Source organism: Phyllobates terribilis, unplaced genomic scaffold (genome assembly GCF_046119375.1).
Source record: "Phyllobates terribilis strain yellow unplaced genomic scaffold, ASM4611937v1 Scaffold_2__4_contigs__length_985480577, whole genome shotgun sequence".
NCBI classification, from domain to species: domain Eukaryota; kingdom Metazoa; phylum Chordata; class Amphibia; order Anura; family Dendrobatidae; genus Phyllobates; species Phyllobates terribilis.
Window position 1 is genome coordinate 145,447,817 of NW_027362762.1, and position 26,045 is coordinate 145,473,861.

Sequence of the window (26,045 nt, forward strand, 5' to 3'; positions counted from 1 at the left end):
TGTAGCACTCGTATCACCTTTTCATATGTCCAAAAAGTTTAGTTTTCTCCTCTAAAGGACGTGACTATACCTGAAAGTAAAGACAAGAATTTTAACCCTGTTTGGGGCACCCAGCAGCTGCAGCTTATGTTTCTCATTAATAAATAGTATTTTCCCTTCCCCACGACACCATGGAGAGAGAGGATCTGCCCGCAAGGACAGGAAACCTACAGCTTTAAAAGGTGGAGCCTCTCTATACACTACACTATGAAGTCTAAGATCAAGTGAAATTAAAAAAATGATTAAAGGTATTCAAGGGGCCCAGCACCTCAACAGGAAGGCAAGAAACCATGGTAGATTCTAGCCCAGAAGAGATTGAAGATGGGGAACTAGAGAGGCTCTACTCAGATGAGTCATCATCAGCATCTTCCTCCTTGGACGATTTGGTGGGGGGGCATCCATGTATTCCCACCGAAGACAGAGAAACTGGTGAAGGCAATCAGAGCAACAATGAGTGTATGTAGAGATAAAAGAACAAAAATCTATGCAGGACAAAATGTTCTGTGGGCTAGAAGTACCCAAGCATAAATGTTTCACCATTAAGAGGAACATAGCCTCTCTTATTAAGAAAGAATGGAAAACGCGAGATAAAAAAAAAGCTTTTATCCTAAGAGAAATTAAAAGAAAATATCTTGAGTATGAGATTTCAGAGGTCTGGGACAAGGTACCAAAAATATTCATTGCAGTCTACAAAGTATCCCGCCCCCCTTTGATGATGCAGGTCAGTAAAAGCAGTGTTCCCCAACTCCAGTCCTCAAGGTCATGTTTTCAGGATTTCCTTAGTATTGCTCAGTGGTAATTACATCACCTGCACAGGCAAAAATTCCATCACCTGTAAAATACTAAGGAAATCCTGAAAACATGATCTGTTGGTGGGCCGTGAGGACTGGAGTTGGGGAACACTGTGTTAAAGGACCTGGTACATAGGAAAGCTTTCTGAAGAAAGCCTGAGAATCAGGGGCGGCAGCCTTTAAGCCCAACATAGCGGCCACATGCACAGCAAGATCTCTGTGTGTGGCTTAATTTGGGATTCCAACTGGTTAAGAACAAACGGGAGGCTTACTAATTGGTCCCTCGTACAACTATTGTGAAGGCGGCAAATTTCCTGGCAAATGCATCTGTAGAAATCATGCTCTCTCGAACTCAGAGAGAAGGGTCTTTGGCTAAAAACTGGACGGGGGGACACAAGAACCCCTAGGTTGTCCGCTCTGCAAATAAAACCTCGGGGTTCCTTGGGAAATCAAAAATCATCACCACAGACGCAAGCCTTTTCAGATGGGGGGCTCACACAGAGGGCAAGATTCTTCAAGAAAGATGGCTGCCAAGTCCTGGAGAATTCATTTTCAAACATAAAAGTAGTGGCAATTAAGATAGTCCTATTAGGAACACTGCCTGGAATAAGGGGCCACCACGTGAAAGTGCTGTCAGAAAGCAGGACGACGATGGCATACGTGAACAAGCAAGGGGGCACAAGGTCCAAAAAAACTCATGGCAGAGGCAATGGAGATAATGATTGAAAATTTTCTTCAGCTAAAGCTATTATCAGCAAGTTACCTAAAATAAAAAGAAAACTTAGAAGCAGACTACCTCAGCAGTCACCAGATAAACCAGGACAAGTGGTCTCTAAACCCACTAATTCCCCAGGAAATCACTCGCCGATGGGGAAAGCCGTTAATAAATCTGTTTGCAAACAGAATATACAAAAAAGTTAATAAAAGGTTTTTTTTCCCTGGATCCAAAGGGAATTCCCCTATAGGGTGGATGCCCTCCTCCACAAATGGCCCAGAGAGTGTTAGTCTAGGACTTCCCTGCCATCACACGAATTCCAATGGTGCTGAGGAAGATTCGATGGATCAGGCGGAGGTAATACTAAAGGCTCCTTTCTGGCCCAGAAAAACTTGGTTCACATGGTTACGCCTAATGGCGGTGGGAGACCCATGGGTCCTTCCAGAAGTCCCACACCTACTTTCTCAAGAGCCAATCCTACATCCCAACGTGAAGGGTCTCCAATCCATCTGACGGCGTGGTGTTTAAGCAGGAGCTTTTAGCGGCCAGGGCAGTTCTCAAAAAAAACTAAATCACGCTAATGAATTCTAGGAAGACGATCACCACTAATATTTACGATAGAGTATGGAGGATGTTCCTATTCAGGGTAAAATCCATTCAGAAACAACCCGGTTCCCTAGTCAGTCATTCTGGAATTCCTACAAAAGGGGTTGAAGAAGGGTCTTAAAATGAATACACTTGAAGTCCAAGTCGCAGCCTTGGTGGTTCTCTTTAACTGCAAAATAGCAGATCACTGTTTACTAATAAGATTTATTAAAGTAGTGGGTTGGTTCAGTATACTGCCTCAGCCACGAACCCTCCCTTGGGACCTCAACTTAGTCTTGAAAGTCTTGACAAGAGCTCCATTTGAACCATTCAAAATCAGAATACTAACCCTTAAAACTGCCATTTTAGTAGATCTTACATGGGCATGGGCCAGGATTGGAGAGTTGCAGGCTCTGTCAGCAAACCAACTCTTTATGAGCTTTCTTCCAGATAGTCATACTAAGACCCCGACTCCGCTTCCAGATGGCTCATAACAGGAATTTCCCTGGCATACTCGTCAGTGGGTATGGACCCCCCTGAAAGCACACTCCACCAGAGCTGAATCCATGTCTTGGGCAGAGAGGGCTAACGCCTCTCTCTCGAGCAGATTTGGAGGGCAGCTATGTGGTCCTCACCTTCCACCTTTTTTAGGCACTATAGGTTAAACTTGGACTCTGCTAACCTTACTATTGGGAGAAAAGTCCTGCAAGCAGTAGTCCCTCCATAAGAAATTCCTCTGTAATCTCCCTTCATGGTGCTGTCATGGGGAAGGGAAAAATGAGAATTACTTATCGGCAATTAGATTTTTCAGAAACCACAACAGCACCCTTCCTTATGCCTTCCTTCTTTCTGTGGTGGTGTGTTACACATTTGATGCATGGTGTTGCAAAAAAAAGGACATGTGGAGATATATATTTGGGGGAAATGGTGGTAAATATACAAGAGTATAAGTGTACGTTGCTAAACATGTATATATTTATGTGTCTTATTAAACTAACCAAATGGAGTATCTCTGTAAACCACCTCACCTTTTAAAGCTGTAGGTTTCCTGTTCTTGGGGGGCAGATCCTCTCTCTCCATGGTGCTGTCGTGGGTTCTGGAAAATCCAATCACCGGTAAGTAATTATAATTTTTTCAATTCCAACCTGTTGTGACTTGGGGGGATCCTACAGAGAGGACACCTCTGGTACTTTGAGACCATGACAACAATCGCATGTGCAATGCGAAGATGCAAACACGACATGATGAATGTAATTGAGGAATACTGGGTCAGAGCATCATCTTGTGAGGTGGCCTTGGTATGCACCTATCTACCAAAAGTAGGTGCCCAAGGCTAATCGATAGACATAGTAAACAATGGTTAGTTGTCTTGGCTGATCTCACAGAAGAAATACTGTAACAGATTTCAAAAGTTAAGGTCAGCTTGGCTCTAAAGGGGTCAGAAGATAAGGAGCATCACAGTTTCTTGAATATAGGGCTGCTTAGCGCATAAAGTGCCTGTGCTGACCACAAATCAAACTGCCTTCAATGGGCATATGAGCTTTACAACCGAACTATGGAGTGATGGAATTAGGTGGCCTGGTCAAGTGATTTTCTTTTGTCATGTGGACAGTCACATGCATGGGGGAAGAGAGAGCTCGAAGATGCACTGTGGGGAGCAGACAAGCTGGCAGAGGCAGTGTAATGTTTTTTTGGGAAACCTTATGTCCTGACATTTATAAATGATATACATGTGAAAATAGTAACACCTATTTGTTGCACAACTTGACCAATGAGTTGATATGAAGCTTCCGTAGAATGGAAAATTCAGTGTAGTGCAGATGAGAGACATGATGTTCTTTGTTGAGATAGTATCAGAAACAATGCTTTTTGAGGCATTTGGGTCCCTTTCTCAAGTGACAAAATAATGTAAGTCTATGGTAAAAATTGGCAGAATCTGGCAGATTTCTGAAACGCATTGTATCTGATGCTCTCTCATGAACATCAAGTCTCTGCTCAGCAATGCCTTGTTATCTGCACCACAAGGTCTTCTATTCTGCAGAAGCTTCATTACATCTCAGAGAGGTTTTGGCACACCCAACGTAGTCTAGGCACTGGCAATGATCTACATCAGTCTGCCACTCCTGACCCATCTTCCCTGGAGTTATGCTCACAGCGCAACTTGTCAAGGTGAACCCTTCATTGAAACCATGCATTCCATGGTCTCTTTACATACTTACCGTAAGAGCGCACTTTTCTTTTGTTTAGGGGAACACATGCTGAATTCAATGGGTTGTTATAGCATCCAGAAGCTTAACAGCTGCATGTGTATGCCATCTACTATAGCTGATCAGATCGTGCTAAACGCAGCGTCTAATACGCTACCTGTTAGTCTAAGGCCTCATTTAGAAGTCCAGTTTTCACACACAATCTGTTTTTCACAGATAGAAAAAGTACTCATCCTAGTCTTTGGGGCTGTTCAGTTTGCTATATTTTTGCAGATCTAGTGTCTGAAATAAAAAAAAAAGGGAAGAAGTTGTTGCAAATCGGTCCGACTGCAGAACGCAATGCACTGACGGGCCACAGGTCCCCCCCCATCAAAGCGCGACAGCTTCATTTGTTTATGAAGGGTCACGTGAGACTTTTTTTGTGTGTTTTTTTTTTTTTTTTTTTAAAAGAGTCAACTAAAGTTGGCTCCAGGAGATTACATCTGTGTACAACCCTGCTGCATACGGTATTGGGAGGGCAGAGAAAACAGGCTTTTGAGAAATGCATATGAAGAGCTAATACAGTTGAAACCAGACGTTTACATACACACTATAAAAAAACACAAATGTTCTTCTCAATATGTGCCATGAAATCAGACTAAACCTTTGCCAATTTAGGTCAATTAGGATTACCATCATTTTAAATACTTGCCAAGATGCCAGAATAATGAGAGAGAATGTTTTAAGGCATTTTTATTACTTACTGCAAAGTCAAAAGTTTACATACATTTAATTAGTATTTGGCACCATTGCCCTTAAACTGAATGACTTGGGTCAAACATTCGGAATATCCTTCCACACAAAATCCTCCTTTTTAGACCAGTGAGTGCAATCTGTTTTTTCTCTGCATTGTTACTTATTGTACTCTTTGCATTTTTAGTAGCATCCGATCTCCACAGAGCGAGGTGCCTCAGCTTACCTTAAAAATGGCAACTGATAAGACTAGAACAGTACTTGGTACTGGCTTTCTCTTCTTCCCAATTCAGTTATCCTTCCACAAGCTTCTCATAATAGTTGGCCCAAATTTGGGCCCATTCCTCCTGACAAAACTGGTGTAACTGATCCAGGTTTGTAGGTCGCCTTGCTCGCACCTGCCCTTTCAGCTTTGCCCATAAATTTTCAATAGGATTGAGATCAGGGCTTTGTGATGGCCACTCTAAAACATGGACTTTGTTATCCTTCAGCCACTTTGTTACCATTTTGGCAGTATGCTTTGCGTGAATGTCCATTTGGAAGACCCATTTCCGCCCAAGCTTTAACTTCCTGGCTGAAGTCTTGAGATGTTGCTTCAGTATTGCCACAGAATCTTCTTTTCTCATGATGCCATCTATTTTGTGAAGTGCACCAGTCCCTCATGCAGCAAAACAGCCCCACAACATGATGCTGCCACCCCCATGTTTCACAGTTGGGATGGTGTTCTTAGGCTTCCAAGCCTCTCCCTTTTTCCTCCAAACGTAACGATGTCATTATGCCCAAAAAGTTCAATTTTAGTTTCATCAGACCACAGGACACATCTCCATATATTAAGGTCTTTGTTCCTGTATGCATTTGCAAACATTAATCTGGCTTTTTTAGGTTTCTTTTGGCGTAATGGCTTCTTCCTGGCAGAGTGGCCTTTACGCCCATCTTGATACAATACTCGTTTCACTGTGGAGATTGACACAATCTTAACAGCTTCCGCCATCATCTTCACAAGGTCTTTTGCTTTTGTCCTTGGGTTGATATGCACTTGTCGGACCAAAGCACGTTCATCTCTGGGACACAGAACCCATCTCCTTCCTGAGTGGTATGATGGCTGGACATTCCCATCTAGTTTGTACTTGCGTATAATTGTTTGTACAGATGAACGAGGCACCTTCAGGTATCTTGAAATTGTACCCAACGATGAGCCAGACTTGTGCAAGTCCACAATTCTCTTCCTGATATCTTGGCTGATTTCTTTAGACTTTCCCATGATGCTACACAAAGAGCAGTGTGTTTCAGGTGTGCATTAAAATATATCCACAGGTGTGTCCCTAATTAACTCAGATGTTGCCAAAAAACAAACTCAGAAGCTTCCAAACACATGACATCATATGGGCAGTGCAGAATTGTTTAAACACATAGTAATCTTGGTGTATGTAAACTTTTGATTTTGCAATAAGTAATAAAATTGCCTTAAAACATTCCCTCTCTTTCATTATTCTGGCATTTGGCAAATATTATAAATGAGGGTAATCCTAATTAAACCTTTCCCGTTTTAGGTCATTCTGATTTCATGTCAGATAATGAGAATAACATACATAGGTGTCTTTTTACATAGTGTATGTAAACTTCTGGTTTCAGCTGTAAGTGCAGGATAGAGTAAGCGAATATATGAGCTAATGAAGACAGAAGCAACTTGTATACTCACAGACCTCACATCCAGTCTATATTACTGAGGGGAACACATTTTTAAAGAGAAATGTGGAACTATCTACAAACTGGATATCAGGGGTTCTGAAAATGAATGAAGATTACATATAAACTCAGTGTTCACTTTTAAGTTAAATGTGTACTAACATGTAAACATTTTTCTCATATCATATCCCATGACAAAAGCGTCCATGGCCTTTACTACCTTTGTGACAGCTGTTGTATGTGTATGCCGGCAAAGAACTATGTTCTGCGGGCTCAGGAGTTGAGGCCGGCTCCATGCAGCACAAGTTCCAGCTTTAGTAGTACAACAAAAGTGAGATATGCGATTACTGGGAAGTAAATACAATGATTCCAACCGTTCATCCACAGCAGACAAAAGCACAAAGAACCGGCAGGGCAGAAGAAAAAACAAAAGGAATCCATCACTTCTTTAAAATTCACAAGTAACTTCTTCATGTCATTCCAATAGAATGTTCACATACACCGAGAAAAGAAGAGATGCAAAAACCGAAAAGGTCCAAATTCTTCCCTTCACTTGTGGGACTGATAATGTCATGGGGGGGAGGAATCCTATCTTCTCCACCAATTATCCCTATAAAGTGGTATGGACGTTGCATAGATGACTTATTAAATGGTATGGGGTGGTCAATATGTATTATCTGCACCACTTTTTCTTGAGTAGATCAACAGTTATAAAGGTACATTTTAAAATTGCTATTAAGTATTCACCTGGAAAGAATTTCATTTTCGGGTATCCCACTGTTGTAGATATGTAGATAGATTAACCTCTTAAATGCTGCCATCATGACGTCCTTCACTTTAGGTGGCCATCAGACCCCCAATCTCGGGGAGCCGATTAGTTAGCATTGCAGTCGTAGGCTGGCTTAAGACCCTTAGATCCGTAATGTTAGAACCCCTATGAAGCTCCGCAATTCCACTGTATTCAAAAGGCGATTGCAGATTAAAAAGGTAAAAAAAAAAAAAAAAAAAAAAAAAAAAAAAGGAAACTGAATTTTTTTTTTCCCTGGTTCCTTCAAAAATGCAATAAAACACTATGTGCCCAAAAATGGTATCAGTAGAAATTATATCTTGATACGCAAAAAAAAAACAAAAAAAAAAAAACACTCATACAGCTCCATTACTAGAAAAAAAAAAAAAAAGTTACACATTTTTTTTCCATTATTTTTAAACAAAGTTTTGATTTTTTTTTTTTTTTAAATACTAAAAAAAAATGTTTTTTTATAAAGTTTAATATTCTGTATAAGCGTACTGGCCTGGAGAATAACATTGCCAGGTCACTTTGTACCACAAAGTGAACACTGTAAAAACAATAGCGGAAGAGTGTTTTATTTTCACTGTACTAGCAATAGGTTCCCCGTTTCGCAGTACATTCTTGAAGCCAAATGAATGGAGTCATTCAAAACGACTAAACAGAAGAATAAAATTATGACTCTTGTAAAAAGGGGAAGGGGGGTGGGGGATATCGCCCAGTCCTTAAGGGGTTAAAGGCTACCATTATCTTTATACCAAGTAGCTGGCGTAGGGATCCTCAGTACCAGAGTTTCACAAAACTGTCAGTCTTCCTACTAACCCAAAACAGCAGTGTAGCAGCTTAGACCATGAATATAGCAAAGTCTTTCAAAGAAACTTAATGCTTTTTAATCTTGGCCACTTTTTTGAATGAACTGTTGCCATAACACAATGCTTTTACATGACAACATAAGGCAGACGTATTGAACATTAAAAGGGGCTGTCCAGGCTTTAGGTTCAAGTCTTCAGTCACTGTATGTTACTCCACACTTGTGAATACACTATCGGGATTCTCCAGTGCCGGGATTGGGCTGTCATATGACCGCAAATATGTGATTTTCAAACTTCCAGCCACATGCTGACTAGACTTGTATTGAGTGAGGCTGCGCATGTCTACTCGTCAGCATATAATCGCATGTATGCAAATCAAATACTTGAGGTCATGCGCCCGCTCGCTCCCAGCGATAGCACTGGAGAATCCAGACTGCGCACTGTGAGGATTCACAAAGTCTGCAGTCACACAGAGTGACTGTAGACTTGTGACCAAAACCGGGACAACCAAGACTGGTTTCCTAAGTGATTACATAATACTGTATATTAGACTGTCACTTAATTGTAGAGGAGTGGGAAAAATAATTGGTACTACGGACAAGTGTTCAGTACAAAAATATTTACTGATGTCGCATGGTATAAATACAAAATCGTCCCTGCTCTGCATGATGAATGTGGCTGGTACCTCGCCTTAAACACAAAGTAACAGCTTTAGGAGGTCAGCGCTTTCCGTGCCATTTCCAGAGCTCCTTCCTGTGTCTCATTTCCACCAATGAAGCCACTGGCATGAACAAAAATACAACCAGGAATGCCACTGACAGAGGAGAGGTCATCTGCTCGAAGCCCACGCCAGTCCTCTGGTAAAGAAAGCCTAAGGAAGAAAAGAAACTGTTACCTACTCTCCCCCAAAAATACCAGAACTAGAATAAACCTTAAAGTATTGCATCAAGTGAAAACAAAAAACATTGCAATTTACTTCTTATTTAAAAATCCCTATGTTCTTGTGTTATAGTGTAAAGCTCGTTACCTAGGTTATCAGCCACCCCAAAGTCTCCGAGTGGCCGGTTACCTACAGTGGGGAAAATAAGTATTTGATACACTGCCGATTTTGCAAGTTTTCTCATCTACAAAAATGGAGAGGTCTGTAATTTTTGTTGTAGAATAAACCTTTAAATGGAGCCTGTCAGTTGATTCATTCTACCCAAACCGCATGCATCATCTGCTTCTGGCGTCCATGGTTTAGTTAGCAAGAATCAGGTGACAGAATAAATGTTGGTTTTCTAGAATAATAAATTGTTAAAAGGGAACCTGTTTAGTCTACCATACTCCGCCATTTCAATGGTGGTGTCCATCAAATAAGGCTCAATTAATGTAAACCAGTTGACCACAGTGTATTGCTGACATTATGCTAAATTACTGCCATCTTCCAAGAGAAATATCACATAAGCCTATCGTTTAGGATTTTGCAATTTATGTGATTTATTGATACATAAACAAGGATTGCAGAATGGAGGTGCTAAGTTTGAGAGATTAATACTAACCGATTCTGAAAAGTGTTGGGACCCGTGGGGACACACTGCACCCGCCATTTAGCGCTCTGATCTGCATAGATCACATATTTAATTTGTTTATCCAGACTGGTTTCCTTTTCAACCTGAAATAAGTGCTCCTTCCAAGGACATCCACCCTGGGCTAAGACCACCACTTCTCCACTGTCATCCACCTGCAAGAGACATTGCAATGATTACTGCACATTACATCCCCGAGAGGCAGACTGACCATCACATACTCCTTACGACCCAGCATTAGGCCTCATTCACACGAGAAAAAAAAAAATTCTGAACTTTCTCCGTTCTGACTGTGTGAAAAATCAGACCGCACTTGGATGTTGTTATCAGACTACGGTCCGATTTTTTTCACCGACCCACCGACTTGTATTGCCAATTTTGATCAGACATGTGTCCGCCATTTTCCACGAACCTCTCAGTCCACGAAGAATCACGGACATGTGAATGGCCCCATAGACTATACACAGATATGAGAGATATCAGTGAAAAACACAGATAGCAATCTTACGCCAAAAGTAAGATCAGTTTCAGCAAGTTACAACAATCATGGTTATAAAACCTGGAATCGCTGCCTGATTGCTTCTTCCACTAATGCACGAGCCGGCAGCCAAGATCTGTGGTAAAAGTCCAAGCGCGACACAAACTCTGTTCCTGCCAGGTCCATCGCCTTTCTAAATCCGATCTGCAAAGTAAATTCATTTGTGAGTCGCAAAAACAAAACACATGGACAGCCGACAATTTATAAGTGCAATTATAAAATGAGAAGCCTGTAATAAAACACCCATACACGCCATGCAAAACTACTACAATGTTCCCACCAACAAGGGGCCCCAACAGCCAGTCGCCAACACTGATCCCGAGAAAGAAGAAGGGGTAACAATGCTGTTTTAGTGCTGCCTCCTCTAACCTACTTTCTCCTGCACAGCAGTCCTTTATCGCACTTCCAGAATGTAAGGAAAACCAGTGCAGATGAGGCAGCATTACACCAGTCCATTTGACTTCAGCATTTACTATTCTGTCAAAGCGGACATCTGCTCTGATAAAGTAATAAAATAAAACGCTGCTGCTGATCAGCGGCCACTGATTATGCCACGTGACCGCTGCAGACAGTTTCATGTGACCACCGACAGAGCAACTGCAACAATCAAGGAAGTTTTTATATCATGTCCCTTTAGGGACTTTTTTTTTTTTTTACTTAATATAAGCATTTGGGGCGATAAATATATACACTGCTCAAAAAAATAAAAGGGAACACAAACATAATATAACTCCAAGTAAATCAAACTTCTGTGAAATCAAACTGTCCACTTAGGAAGCAACACTGATTGACAATCAATTTCACATGCTGTTGTGCAAATGGAATAGACAATAGATGGAAATTATTGGCAATTATCAAGACACCCTCGATAAAGGAGTGGTTCTGCAGGTGGGGACCACAGACCACATCTCAGTACCAATCCTTTCTGGCTGATGTTTTGGTCACTTTTGAATGTTGGTTGTGCTTTCACACTCGTGGTAGCACGAGACGGACTCCACAACCCACAGAAGTTACTCAGGTAGTGCAGTTCATCCAGGATGGCACATCAATGCGAGCTGTGGCAAGAAGGTTTGCTGTGTATCAGCGTAGTGTCCAGAGGCGCTACCAGGAGACAGGCCAGTACACCAGGAGACATGGAGGGGGCCATAGGACGGCAACAACCCAGCAGCAGAACCGCTAACTCCGCCTTTGTGCAAGGAGGAACACGAGGAGCACTGCCAGAGCCCTGCAAAATGACCTCCAGCAGGCCACAAATGTGCATGTGTCAGCACAAACGGTTAGAAACCGACTCCATGAGGGTGGTATGAGGGCCCAACGTCCACAGATGGGGGTTGTGCTCACAGCCCAACACCGTGCAGGACGCTTGGCATTTGGCTGGAGTGTGTCAGCAGTTCCTGCAAGATGAAGGCATTGAAGCTATGGACTTGACCGCCCGTTCCCCAGACCTGAATCCGATTGAGCACATCTGGGAAATCATGTCTCGCTCCATCCACCAACGTCACGTTGCACCACAGACTGTCCAGGAGTTGGCGGATGCTTTAGTCCAGGTCTGGGAGGAGATCCCACAGGAGACCATCTGCAACCTCATCAGGAGCATGCCCAGGCATTGTAGGGAGGTCATATAGGCAAGTAGAGGCCACACACAATACTGAGCCTCATTTTGACTTGTTTAAAAGGACATTACATCAAAGTTGGATCAGCCTGTAGTGTGTTTTTCCACTTTAATTTTGGGGGTGACTCCAAATCCAGGTCTCACTTGGTTAATAAATGTGATTTCCATTGATGATTTTTGCATGATTTTGTTGTCAGCACATTCAACTTTGTACAGAACAAAGTATTCAATGAGAATATTTCATTTTCTAGGTGTTATTTGAGTGTTCCCTTTATTTTTTGGAGCAATGTATATTTTGCAAGTGGGCGTCTTTAAAAGTTTTGCACCATTTGTCTTCTATATCCAGTAGTGCATTCTCGATCTTGTGCAATAAAATAAATACTGCAAAAAATTAACCATGAGGAAACCCCTCAACAAAAATCTGTATATAAAAAACGCATGCAAATTTTGCCACAAATTATGAAAAAGTTACAGCACTCGGACTAATGTTACTCAATGGGGCAGTGCTAATGGACGATTTTTCTTCACTGACTGAATCTGTGGAGGGGGGATAGAATTAGACTTACCGGTAATTCAGTTTCTAATAACCCACCAAGACAGCACACAGGAGGATGTAACCCCATCCTAATAGGGACAGGACGTACAAAGAGATTAATAGCCCCTCCCACATCCTCCACCAGTGTTATTACAAAGGACCACAAGAGTATAGATGCTTCAAATTAATTTTTATTTCTACTGATCCAACTGTCGTAGAAACAAGTGAGGGGGGGGGGGGGGAATTACCCGTGCGGTCGTGGTGGGTTATTAGAAACCGGATTACCGGTAAGTCTAATTCTATTATCTCTAATAACCCCCCACGACAGCATACAGAAGGTATACCAAAGATATACTAGGGAGGGACAATAGCCTGAAGGACCTTCCTTCCGAAGGCTAAATCTCCAACAGACATTAGATCTAGTCTGTAGTGTTTGGAGAAAGTATGAATTGAGGACCATGTAGCAGCTCTGCAAATCTGTTCGATGGATGCGCTGGCTTTTTCAGCCCAGGAGACAGATATCGCCCTTGTAGAATGGGCCTTGAGCCTTGCTGGAGGAGGTAGATCCTGGATCTGGTAAGCCTCCGTAATTGCCCTCTTAATCCAGTTGGCTATTGTGGATTTTGCTGCCTTTTTTCCTCTGTTTGGACCTTGTGTATGGACAAATAAGTTCTTGTCTTTCCTTCTTCTGTTTCCTGAAGATAGTGCAGTACTATTCTCCGAACAGCCAGAGTGTGGAATTCCATTTCTTTTTTGTCTTTTGGGTTGTCACAAAATGGTGGAAGGATTATCTCCTGAGATCTGTGGAAATTTGAGACCACCTTAGGTAGAAATGAAGGGTCAAGTTGGAAAATTAGACGATCTTCCAGGATTCTCAGGTAGGGTTCGTTGACCGAAAGGGCCTGTAGTTCACACACTCTTCTGGCTGCAGTTATTGCCACCAGGAAAGAAGTTTTCCAGGTCAGCCTGCCCAGTCTTATGGCTGATAAGGGCTCAAAGTGTGAAAGGGTTAACCCCTTCAGAACAATGTTAAGGTCCCAGGGGGGAACCAAGTCTGTTACTCTTGAGTGGATGCGGGTGGCTGCTGTCATAAATCTCTTCGCCCACTGATGTTCAGCTAGTCTTTGATCAAAGTAGGAGCTTAACGCTGCTACCTGGACCTTAAGAGTACTAGGTCTGAGACCTTTGTCCAGACCTTCTTGTAGAAAATCTAGAATCTGTGCCACATCAGCCCTATGAGGGTGTGGGTGAGTGGGTACACACACCACTTTAAAGAAGGTTTTCCAGATCTTATGGTAAATGGTGTTCATTACAGGTTTCCTGCTCTTCTGGAGAGTTTTGATGACTTTCTCTGAGAGGCCTCTTGTTTTTAATATCAGGAATTCAGAAGCCAGGCAGCTAGGTGTAGTCTCTCGGGATCCGGATGGTGAATTGGTCCCTGGAGAAGATGATCTTTGATGGGAGGAAGGATTAGAGGGCTCTCCACACTCAGACTGGTTAACATTCCAAACCAACTTCTTTTTGGCCAGAGAGGGGCCACTAGGATTACTCTGGTCCCTTCGGACCTTATCTTCTGTAAGGTTTTTGAAAGGATAGGCAGTGGGGGAAAAGCATATGCTAGTTTGAATTCTCATTGGTAAGCGAACGCGTTCACGCCCAGGCAAGGGCCGTTTGGATCCAGGAAGAAATATTGAGGTACTTTCGCGTTCTGGTGTCCGGTGAAGAGATCTACCTCTGGATAGCCCCAACTCTCGACTGGAGGACGTCTGGGTTTAGGCTCCACTCTCCTGGATGAATCTTTGTTCTGCTTAAGAAAAATCGGCCTGGACATTGACTGATCCTTTGATATGAAGAGCCGACAGGGATAGAAGATGTTCTTCGGCCCAGGAAAATATTCTCGCGGAGATTGCTTTTAAAGCTTTCGTATCTTGTGTTCCCTTGATGACGAAGGTGTGCCACCATGGTGATATTGTCTGAAAATATCTGAATTTGAGATTTCTGGACCAGAGGCTCTGCTGCTCTGAGGACTTCCTCTATGGCTTTTAATTCTCTGAAATTTGATGAGCGTTGGCTCACCTCTTTGGTCCATATACCCTGGAATAGCTCTTGGGAGACCATGGCTCCCCATCCCTTCTCGCTGGCATCCACTTTTATGGTTACTAGCGGATTCTGGATCCATGGTACTCCTTTGTTCAGATTCTTTACGCTCAGCCACCAGAATAGAGAGGTCCTTATCTGTGGTGGTATAGGGATTCTCCTGTTCAGAGACAGTGGGGATCCGTCCCAATTCGTAAGGATGTGGGTCTGTAATGTTCGGGTATGTGTCTGAGCCCAGGCCACCATCTGAATACAGGAGGTCATAGACCCAAGGACCGACATGGTATTTCTCAGTGATACTGATCTCCTGCTCCTTAGGACATTGATCTTTGCTTTTAGCATGACCTGTTTTTGTTTGGGCAGGAATGACATCTGGCTGTGGGAATCCAATAGTACTCCTAGAAATGTTTTTGTCATGGAGGGAACCATATCCGATATTTTGTGGTTCACTAACCAGCCCAGAGACTATAGAATCTGAGTGGTCAACTGTAGATGTTCTTGGAGTACTGGTACTGAGGGCCCGATTAATAACAGGTAGTTGAGGTATGGTACTATTGAAATATTCTGACCCCGGATATAAGCCATGACTTCTGCCATGACTTTTGTAAATATTCACGGGGCTGGTGATATTCCAAATGGGAGAACATTCAATTGATAGTGGACTATTTGTTCCCCTTGAGCCACTGTGAATCTTAGGAACCTCCTGTGAAGTGGATGTATGGGGATGTGATAATATGCATCCTGAAGGTCGATTGTGGCCACGACATGGTCCTGTCCTATCAGGGGGACCGTCGACCTGATGGATTCCATCTTGAATCGTTGGTAGTGGATATACTGATTCAGTGGCCTTAGATTGATTATAACTGTGTGAGCCATTTGTTTGTTTTTTTTTATTAGGAAGAGTCTGGAATAATGTCCTGTGCCCATCTCTCTTGTAGGAACCAGAGTCATCACCCCTGAGGACAATAGGTCCGTAAGACCAGATATCAGGGTGGCCTGCCGACTCTGAGAAGAGAGCCGTGTTAACTTTATCCTCTCTGGAGGATAGAAGTAGAAATTTATTTTTACTCCGAACTAAACAACCCTCAGGACCCATGGGTCTGAGCAGATTTCTTTCCACAGAGAGAAGATTCGAGATGCGGCCCCCGACTGTCCGGACGTCATGGTCTGTTCAGACGTTGCTTTTGGGAGAGAAAAAGATTTTTGCCTCCTCTACCTTTTGGGTAGCTCCATCGTCCGGTTTTCCCTTTACCCCTATATTGAGGGGTCTGCTCCTGGGAGGAACGAAAAGGCCTTTTCCTCACATTCCTAGGTTCCGGGAGGGCCTTCTTGTCTGAGGCCTTCTCTAGAAGATCATCTAGGGCTGGCCCGAACATGTATTTCCCTTTAAAGGGGATGAAACAATTTAATTTTTGATGCCACATCGCCGTTCCAGGATTTCAACCATAGGGCCCTTCTTACAGAGTTTGATAGCCCAGATGCTCTTGCCGCACCTTTCACTGATTCTGCAGAAGCGTCTGCTAGAACCCCCGTAGCTTTCTGTAGAAGCAGTAGGGATGCCAAGATGTCTTCCCTGGGGGTGCCCGAGACTAGGTGTTCCTCCAGTTGATTTAGCCAACGAGCTATTGATCTAGCTACGCCCGTAGAGACTGCGTTGGTGTTTAATAGTTCTGCCGAGGTCTCCCAGGATTTTCTGAGTATTCCCTCCATTTTGCGTTCCAAGGGGTCTTTTAATTGAGAGGAATCTTCAAAGGGCAGTGTGGTTTTCTTTGCCACTCGTGCAATTTGGATATCCACTCTTGGGACTTCAGACCAGCATTCTGCCGTCTCATTGTCTACAGGAAATCTATCTTAACTCCGTAGGGGTATTTAATCTCTTTTCTGGAGATTCCCACTCCTCTAAGAACAAGTCCCTAATACTCTGGTGTATAGGGAACACCAATTTTTTTCTGGAACGTAGCCCCCCCAAACATCTGATCCTGTACTGTTTGGGGAGCTTTTTCTTCCTCGACCTCCATAGTTCTCCTTACTGCTATGAGGAGTTCCTCCAAGTTATCTGATGGAAAGTAATATCTCTCTCGCTGGGAGTTATCAGGAGTTGGACTCAGTTCACCTTCCTCTGGAAGATCTTCCGAGATACATATCTCCTCTTGAGAGTCTTCTTCCCCTCCCTCTGGCAGGCTAATCTTCCTCTTTTTGGCTGCTGAGGGAGTAGATGTAGAACCCCGACTAGGTGAGGGCGTAAGGAGAGTGACCGAGGCTAAGGAGGATTTGATCTCTTGACGTACAATCCCCTCTCTCTCTTCCATTAAGGAAGGTTGTTCCTGCCTGATAATCTTCTCCGTACAGTCCTTGCTTAGGGGCTTAATACAGGAGGACGATAGTTTTTTTGTACAGATGGGACATCAGCGTGATGATTTAACTTTGTCTCCAGATGCACGTTCCTTGTCCCCCTACAAGAGAGGGGAGAAGGGAAGGGGAGCTATGATCACTATTACCTTTATCTGGGAGATGGAGTACCAGTGCCATACTTACTGGGACCGGACCGGCGCTGGGCTCTACAGATGCAGAGCGAGAAGCTTCAACAGACATGGTTTTGTCCTACCTGTAGATGTCTTCCTGTCCAGGGCTCCTTTATGGGCGACTGGACCAGCGCCTCCCTCTGTTTAGAGGGCTCCTCCTCCGGTGTCCAGGTGAAGACTTGTGATCACCGGCGGCATTACCGCTCTTTTCCCCCTTAGCTTCTGAAGCGGTCTACAGTGGTATGCAAAACAGCTGGAAGTGGCGTCAGACGTCACTCCCGGCACCGCGACGTGCGCTCCACATCCTGGAGCTGGCATCGCCCGCGCATCCAGCGGGAAAGAGGAGGAGGAGATGGACCGGAGAGCTCAAAGAGGCCTCCGGTCAGAAGATCCTGCAGACCTTGCCCAAGAACGCAGAGTGCAGGAGGGGGTCCCAAATCCGGAGGAGACGGGAGCAGCGCCCTGAGAAGGAGAGGTAAACCGCTCGATCCTCCGCTGCCCGGCTAATAGCTTTCACCCTGTGCCTGTCGCTGCCCAGCACACCGGGGATGACCTCTTCATCCCTGATAGGGACAGGAAATAACACTGGAGGGAGGATGTGGGAGGGGCTATTTAAATCTCTTCGTATTTCCTGTCCCTATTAGGGTGGGGTTACATCCTCCTATGTACTGTCGTGGGGGGTTATTAGAGAAATCGCAGCATGTTGCAATTTCACTTCGAACTCAGAAGACATTTATTCATTCAAGTATATGGGTGCATGGAGAATATCGGACTGCACTCGGATGACATCTAAGTGCAGTCCAATTTCCGGACTCACAATGGAGAACATGGAAAAATGATGTTCTCCATCTGCTCCTGACAGTGCGTTGCTGTTCTCTCATCCAAGAGAATGGGATCACACTATGCTGACACTCCGATCAGAGTTTGATTGAAGCGTCATTAGCATAATAGGCCTGATTCTCTCCGATGGAAGAGGAGCGTAGACAATGTAATGATCGTTACTGGAAAAGCAAGGAAAGGAAATTACATTTGATGTTTAAAATTGCAATGCTATGACATCACAGTGAGCATTACACTTGGACTGTGACATCATTGCATGCATCTCCCTTGAACTAGGACGTGTGTATTATGACACTACAGTGATATTACTGTTTGCATGATTCCTAAACTGTGACATATAATGTTTCTGTACATAAGTATGTGCATTATCTCCTTTTTCCTCAGTGTGATCACAGTGGAGGATCGTGTCACCTTACACATTCACAACAGGAGGTCCTTATATTTCCAGCACAGCAACTTTGACATCAGCTTCTCACTTTACCAAGGTGACCCCATATAAAAGGATCCCTATGACAGAGTTATTACTTCTGTGTCCTGATCCAGCTCATTCCAGCGGGGGTTCAGGTGTCCCACTCGGGAGCTCAGGGTGGTGCTAATGTTGTATCTCTGCTCCCCATCGAACTGTGATATCCCATTGTCGATTGCATCGATTTCTTCAACAAAACTCTCATACATCTGGAAAATAGAAATGTCCTGGGTTTATACAGCACATCCACCTTCTCTAACAAAACATGTCTTGTGTTGGCCACAGCCATAAGCACAAAGTTGGATGAACACACAGATTTGAGGGTTTCACTTAGGAGACAGACGGCCATATTTCTCACGCGAGGATCACATCGCAATCCTCGGACTGGCGGGCACTTCTCCTGCCCCAAGCCTGACCGATTTATTTATTTCTATGCCGCTATCAGGCTCAGGTCAGGAGAGGTGCCGGCCTGTCCGAGGATTGCAATGCGATCCTCACACGAGAAATACGGCCGTCTGTCTGCCCCCTTACTATCTGATATGTATGAGGGCCTCCAGACTCTCACCTGAAACATGCTGTCAAGGGAGATAAAGAAAGGGCATATTGAATTTTATTAAATGGGTAAAATTGTAAAGTGCTTGTAAAGACAAGTAACTTTGCATTTGCCCCTTATTAAAAATCTTTTTTCTTAATTCAATAGTTTATCGCTCATTGCCTAGGTTACAGTCACCTCTGCAGTCTATATAGAGGTGGCAGGTTTCCTAAGCAAAGAGTGGGCTCTTTACTTAATAGCTGCTTTGAATTTGGAAGGTTTGCTGGATCTGGTCAACTTCAGTGCTGAAACCCCTGCAGCCACAATCCAGATATACGAAAAACTTACATGTCAAAAAGGGGAAAGTAAACCGACTGATAAAATGAAAATAATCAGGTCTACAGTTACATCAGTGATCAGTACAAAGAGGAATACGTCACTTAATCATGTGTGGGGGATTGTGACTAGCTCCTTAGAATTCTACATGAATTTCTTTCCTTTTTTCTGACATGTAATATATAGTGATATTCATATATATTTTTGTATACATCTTTTCCATTAGACTGATGACTGTTAAATTGTAGCCCGAAACGTCTCTTCCTTATGCCTAGATATTACTACAAATAAAATTCCACTATTATTTATCACACCCGAGTGCCAAGTTTTTCATATATCTTGATGGGATTGGATCCTACTTGTGCACCACCCACCAGAAGAGTCGTGTTCATCTTCTGAACAATCCATATATACACTGCCTTATATGCACCATAGTATAGAAAAAGAATCCCGACATACAAAAGTGCAAGCCAAAATGTAATAAAAAGGTACATTTTATTAATACATAAAAGGACAATTAGACATACAGTAATATCGAGACATCACTTGTAGATAAAAAGAAATGGGGACTCCTGGTAACCTGACTAGTTGTGAACAATAGGGATATATGCAAAAAAAATAAATAAATTTGAGTATAAACATATACATAGGCATATGCTTATGTTTGGAATGGAAAATGGGTCCAGTCCAAGTATGCCCTCCAAAACACATAGGCACGCAGGTGATATGATAAATACTAATATCTGTACAAAGGCAAGTGTCGGTCAGGAGAAGAATCGCCAGGGGCCCGCAGCACCCCACAGGCGTTTTTCTTCAGCGCTCCTCAGATGCTACAGAGGCAAAGCTGCTTCCGCTAGCAGAGTCGGAGAGAGAGATCTGTCTGGTCCCAAACAGTCAGTCACCAGGACTGCTATGCCACGGTCCCACAATGAGCTTTTGTTGAGTTTTGACACTGCAGAATTTCTGCACCTATTATTTAAATTAGGTTACTTGCGGTTTTTCATTGTGCTTTGTGTGCGTTTTTTTTAACATGCGTTTTTGACGCTGCATTTTTTGTGTGTCATGCTTTAAATAAAGTTGCTTTACTTTTGATACTTCCTGCTATTTGGCTTTGACAAAACTTTTTTTTACCTGCGGATTTTCTGCACGTAATGCAAGTGTATGGGGAAAATCCGCACAGAAAACTCAGTGTACTTGAACGGGAAATTGGCATGTTGCGGATTTGAAACATTCATTGCAGGTGAGTTTACGACAAGTGAAATAAAAGCACAGCGGGCAGGAGATTTCTATAAATCCCATCCACTTTGCTGGAACTATAAGATACTGTGTTTTTGCTGCAACAAAAATAAGCAGCGTCAAAAAACTCATTGTGGGAACGTAGCCTTAAAGACAATCTTTAATCCTCAATCCTTTTGTTCACTTGGGAGATAAACTCATCAGACGTGTCTGGCTGTGGCTTACTCCCTTCTGAGCGGATTGAGAGAGAGAACTATCGGCCAACCAAGCATTCGGCCGACAGCCATCTAATGTGGGTGACCAGCATGACTAGTAGGTTTCTGGGAAGCCCATCTATTTTATAACAATCACCACTACAGCTTAGCACTGGTAACGGTCCAGACTCTCAAAACCGGGAGCTTTTTGTCATCGGTCAGAAGATCCTATTAGGGGAATACCTCTTTGATTAGGAATAAAATCAATAGTGGCATTTTCCATCAATGCTTTTAATGGACCCATAGTCAGGTTTCAATTTGCATTCTGCAATCCCAAACAAGATCACTATATACTAATAGGAAACACTAAAGTTACGCTCCTGATGACCACTTCTGACCACAGATGCACCCAGGGCTGTGGATCGAAGTTGTGTCAGCGGAGTCATTAGAAATGTAATGATTCCAATATGTTCATCTTCATAGTTATTTAGAAAAGTTTAGAACTGTAAAGCCACTATTTAGTGGAAAAAAGGGATCAGTAAAGTACATTAGTTATAATTACTGCATATATAAAGGAGTAGAGAAGTCAGAATTTGGCTTATCCATTACGCCACCCATTCATCGGCCAACAGCTCTCTCATAAGGATGGGCCGTAAGTCGCCAGTAACAGATAGAGATACACTGCCCACATCAACTTTTGACATTTTTTTATAGCCACTTGCCTTGTCATACAGAATGGGTATCACAGGGTCCTCCTCATCAGTTCCTAGAAGTGTGGCTAGTATCTGTGCGCCAAAGTGAGCATACACCAGGCCCGCACTGCTCAGCTTGGTAACCCACGGCTTGTCAGGATATAAGCTGTTCATGGTTTCACAGAAAGATCTGCAACATTTCAATGGATAAAGTAAAAAATAAGGAAAGAAAATGAAATACAAGACTGATAGATGGAGTTTTACCTCTGATGATGATCAAAACGGTTCCGAAGAGGATCATACTCTCCGCCCACGTCAACAACAACATCACACTGGGCTAAAATTTGAGGGTCCCGGGTTCTGACAATCTCCGCTTCCTAATTAAAAAGGACAAAAAAAAGTGAGGTAGCCACAGAAAAAGCAAGATGAAACATGTAATGTTCGGCTTACTCTGCAACATGCCCTAATTGTTGCAGATTTTTCCCAAAGAAGCTTCCAAACCCCTTTTCCCCAACCTATTTGCCGGTCTTTAAAATCAGAATGTAAACACTTGTACAGACAATAGCAGTGAAAGAGTCAACTCAGCCATAAATCAGACTAGTTTGTAGGTTTTCTGTTTCCAACTAAAGCGACGGTAATAACCACATGTAGGTCTTGCAGAGAAGCATTTTGGATCCATCGATTTCTGCTGCACTTGCTACTTTTTTTTTCTTCTTCATTTCGATTTAGAGAAAAATTGGAAACTTGGTCCTGTCCATAAGAAAGCCACCAACTGGAAGTAACTGTAGAGCGCAGACCGTAAGAAGGCCTCCGGACTGTAGAAGTCAGGGGAAAAGATGGGGTAGATTTTAACATGCGGGATTCCTTTACTCCTCCAGGAGAGAAGTTGCCACCAGAGGAGACAGCGATCGGCTTATTCCCCTCTCCCCACTGGAATAAAAATGCACGCCAAGCCAAATGCAGGGATCGGGACTATGGTAATAGTGGATGGACTGAAACAATACGCTTCCCAATGAAATTCATCCCCCATTGTTAGTATCTCTGCTTGCTGGCTATAAACAGGAACATAACATTACAACAGTTATTTCTTATGCGCACTTCTATAGCGCCATCATATTCCACAGCGATGTCCCCACTTGGGCTCACAATCTAGTTTCCCTATCAGGATGTCTTTGGAGTGTGGGAGGAAACCGGAGAACCTGAAGGAAACCCACACAAACACGGGGAGAACATACAAACTCATTGCAGATGTTGTCCTTGGTGGGATTTGAACCCAGGACCCCAGTGCTGCAAGGAAACAGTGCTAACCACTGAGCCACCGTGCTGCCCAGATTCATCATCTCAGTCACGTGACATCATGTCATGAAATGAGTCGACAACATTGCAGTGGAGAGAATGACATTCTCCACCATTATTTAGTAAAGTTTGATAAAACAAGCTCATCCACCATTTCTACAGGAGCCACTCACTGGCCGCAGCAGTGCCATCAGTGAGGTGTTGTATCAAAGCCGTGACCAGTGACTGCTGCCATCATATACGGAGATGACAGCCAATCAATGCAGTCCATAAAAACAAATATATTTACAGAAGTGAACTGCTCTTCAGCAGTCCTGGCATCTTCCCTTGTAGATTGTGTCCAAAGCAGGATAGTGTTTCTTGCATCAGAGCATCAACAGATCATTCTACAAAGGGGGCTGGCTGACTTATTTCAATAGCACAGCCAGCCTCTTCTATATCTATGCCTTACATGACAAAAGGTCGCTGACTTAGCTACTGAAATAAGGCAGCCCCCTTTAGGCTATGTTCACACATGTTGGGTTTTTCAGTGTTTTTTGCTGCAGATTTCTATGCAAATTGTCAGCAGCATTTTGCAGTACCAGCAAAGTCTATGAGAAACCAGAATTCTCTGTTCACACATCTTGTTTGTTTTTTTTTGCTGCGTATTTTGTGCCTTGGTTGGGTTTTTTGGAAAATAGAGCATGTCACTTCTTCAGCGTTTTTTCACCCATAGGAAATACTGGGTGGTGAAAAAAAACGCATCAAAAATTTGCATCAGCGTTTTTGATGGCAAAATAGAATGGGGTTCTTTTTTTTCCCAGAACTTTATGTACATGCATAAATAGAGACAGAAAGACAGTGAAAACAAACACTGAAAAAACGCAGCAAAACCTGCAGATTTGATGCATCTGATTTCCTGCAGATTTCTGACAGAAAACAAACACAACATGTGTGAACATAGCCTAAGTGTAGACATGGAAACAGAAGTTTCCTATTGGGACCCAGAACCATTACTGATGGGTGAAGATCAGGGCACCTTTGGAAACACAAGTATATTAGTAAGGTCTATTATTTAGAATTGGCTACAAACATTTCTTTCATACGACGACCACTTCAAAGCAAAGGTGTTCCCTGCATGGTATAATTGCATTGGAAAGAAACATTCTGAAGGATAATGTTGGTTAAGTCCAGGCGACTTTTTCGACAGCCTTTAGCTTCCAAGTCCCAGCGTGTGCTATGATTTACTGGGGGGTTTTAACCTGATAACTGTTTTATTTCCCTGTTGAAATAGCTGAATGAGAACTTATTTTTTTTGCCGGATGAGTTGTAGTTTTGAAAAAACACCATTCACTTTCCTATATAATAAACGGGAAAAAGTGATGTGAATTGCTGGGAAAAAATTATAAATTGCAATTCTGCCATTGCTTTTGGGATTCTATTTTTACGGTGTTTATTATGCAATAACATTCTCCTGCCGGCACGATTCTGCAGGTCCATACAATTACATTCATAGCAAACTTATATGGCCGTTTCTGTTATAATAACAATTTATGAAAACCAGTTTTCCTTTTTTTTTATGGACCTGTATGACGGCTTGATTTTTTTTTTTTTATACCACTTTTTAGTTCTACTATTTGAGGAAATTTTTGATTGTTTTTTATTGCGGGATGTGTGATGAAGGAAAAATAAAATGGCAATTTTGGAATTTCAATTTTTTTCTCCCCTTTAGATTCTATTTTTGTTAACATTAGTTGGTTACATTACTTTTTATTAATTCTTTATTTTTGGTTGGAGAAAAGAACATTATATATATTTTTTTGTCACTTTAGTCCCTACAAGTGATTTTAAACTGCGATCACTTGGTCACATGTTCCCTATATTAGTGCTGTCCACTATCGGGACAAACTCCCCTTGTAAACGAGGCAGTCGCCCTTGTGAAACGAAAATAACAGCTACTCACCTACCGCAGCGTTCCAGAGATGTTGGCCCCGGGGCTCCCGTGACATTATGAATAGTGATGAGGGAACGTGCTCTAGTAACGCGCTATCCGATCATGCTCTGTGTTATCAAAGTATCTTGGGCGTGATCTGATAATATGTTTGACTCCGTGCAGCTGCATGTTTTACGGCGGTGTACAGACACTACACATGCGGGGATTGCCTAATAAACAGGAACCAATCAGCAGGGCTTACATGACATAACAGTGTCATGCGAGTCCGGCGCCAACACTGCTGGACCGGACGGTAAAGTATATGATATCTTGGGTGGACAATCACTTGCAATATATTGTGAAAATCGCAGTCTTCTGTAGGATGGCAGAGATGGGGGCCTTCCAGATGGCTCTGGCTGCCATGACAACACAACTGCACCGATGGGTGCTGAAATGGGCGCCCTGATGGAGGGGAGGGAGTGGAATCACCCTACACTCAGCACTTGGCCGCAGCTTTTCAGGGTTAGACAGCAGTAATCAGCTAGCTCTGGTCACTGCTGTTAGGAGTGCCTGCTGTACAACACAGCCAGCACCCGAAAATCAAATCTGTGGTGCACCCCTGCACTGCAGTTACTAGGTGGGACATCACGGGGCGCTGTGCTGCATATGAGGGGACACACCATACTGCCCAGCAGCACCTGGGACACAGCACGAACCATACACTGCTCATTTCAATAAACTTTATTTACAAGCCCCAGGTGAGCACACTACAGTCACGCCCGGCTCCCCGCACATGCCACGACTGTCTTACTCTATAGGGCTCCAGCGTCCGCAGCAGGTAGCACGCCAGCGCTTCGTCGCAGTGGAAGGTCCCGTTGTGGGTGCCGATTCTCGGCGCCATGAGTCGTTCCTCCCGCCGGGGCCGCTTTGGGTCTTCAGGCATCAAGAGTGGAGTGAATCCGCCTGCAGTGATGGAGAAGCTGGCGCGGCAGAGCAAATGGACGGCGCGGGACTGCAGGGCCCGCCACACCATGTGGAACCAAATAGACTTGGAGGCGGAAAGGATAAAAGTGCGGACACAGCACTTCCGGAAGCCGCGGCTACCATTGTTAGTGAGGGCGTTTGCCCATAGTAGTTTTCTGTATTGGGTCAGCCGATGCACATGGCAGTGTGAGCCGGAGGGCTGACTGCTGTGCCGAGATCACAGGGCCCAAAATACCAAGCAGCTTTTGTCGGATGCTGTTTGCATCTTATTAATATCCTTGTTTCACTGCACAATCTGTAATATTGGATTAATTTTAGGGCTCTTTGCTCT

General features: G+C 43.4%; 1 protein-coding gene across 1 annotated transcript; it reads right to left on the reverse strand.

Annotated features, from left to right (window-relative positions):
- Nucleotides 1-8,958: 8,958 nt before the first annotated feature.
- On the reverse strand, nucleotides 8,959-25,806 carry MYG1 (MYG1 exonuclease). The gene is made up of 7 exons (XM_073662948.1): nucleotides 25,542-25,806; nucleotides 21,787-21,899; nucleotides 21,553-21,712; nucleotides 18,592-18,741; nucleotides 10,482-10,604; nucleotides 9,896-10,077; nucleotides 8,959-9,225 (listed from the first exon to the last, which is right to left on the reverse strand). Exons 1-7 carry the CDS (start codon nucleotides 25,761-25,763, stop codon nucleotides 9,066-9,068), a joined length of 1,110 nt encoding a protein of 369 aa, XP_073519049.1. The 5' UTR covers nucleotides 25,764-25,806; the 3' UTR covers nucleotides 8,959-9,065.
- Between the last annotated feature and the right edge of the window lie 239 nt (nucleotides 25,807-26,045).

Excerpts from the sequence above, each read along its gene's own strand:
- MYG1 (XM_073662948.1), bottom strand. The coding sequence starts at position 25,763 with ATGGTGTGGCGGGCCCTGCAGTCCCGCGCCGTCCATTTGCTCTGCCGC. Across the intron at positions 18,742-21,552 it reads TACCCATTCTGTATGACAAG|ATGTATGAGAGTTTTGTTGA; the intron begins GCAAGTGGCTAT and ends TCTATTTTCCAG. Across the intron at positions 10,078-10,481 it reads CAATCAGGCAGCGATTCCAG|GTGGATGACAGTGGAGAAGT; the intron begins GTTTTATAACCA and ends TGTCTCTTGCAG.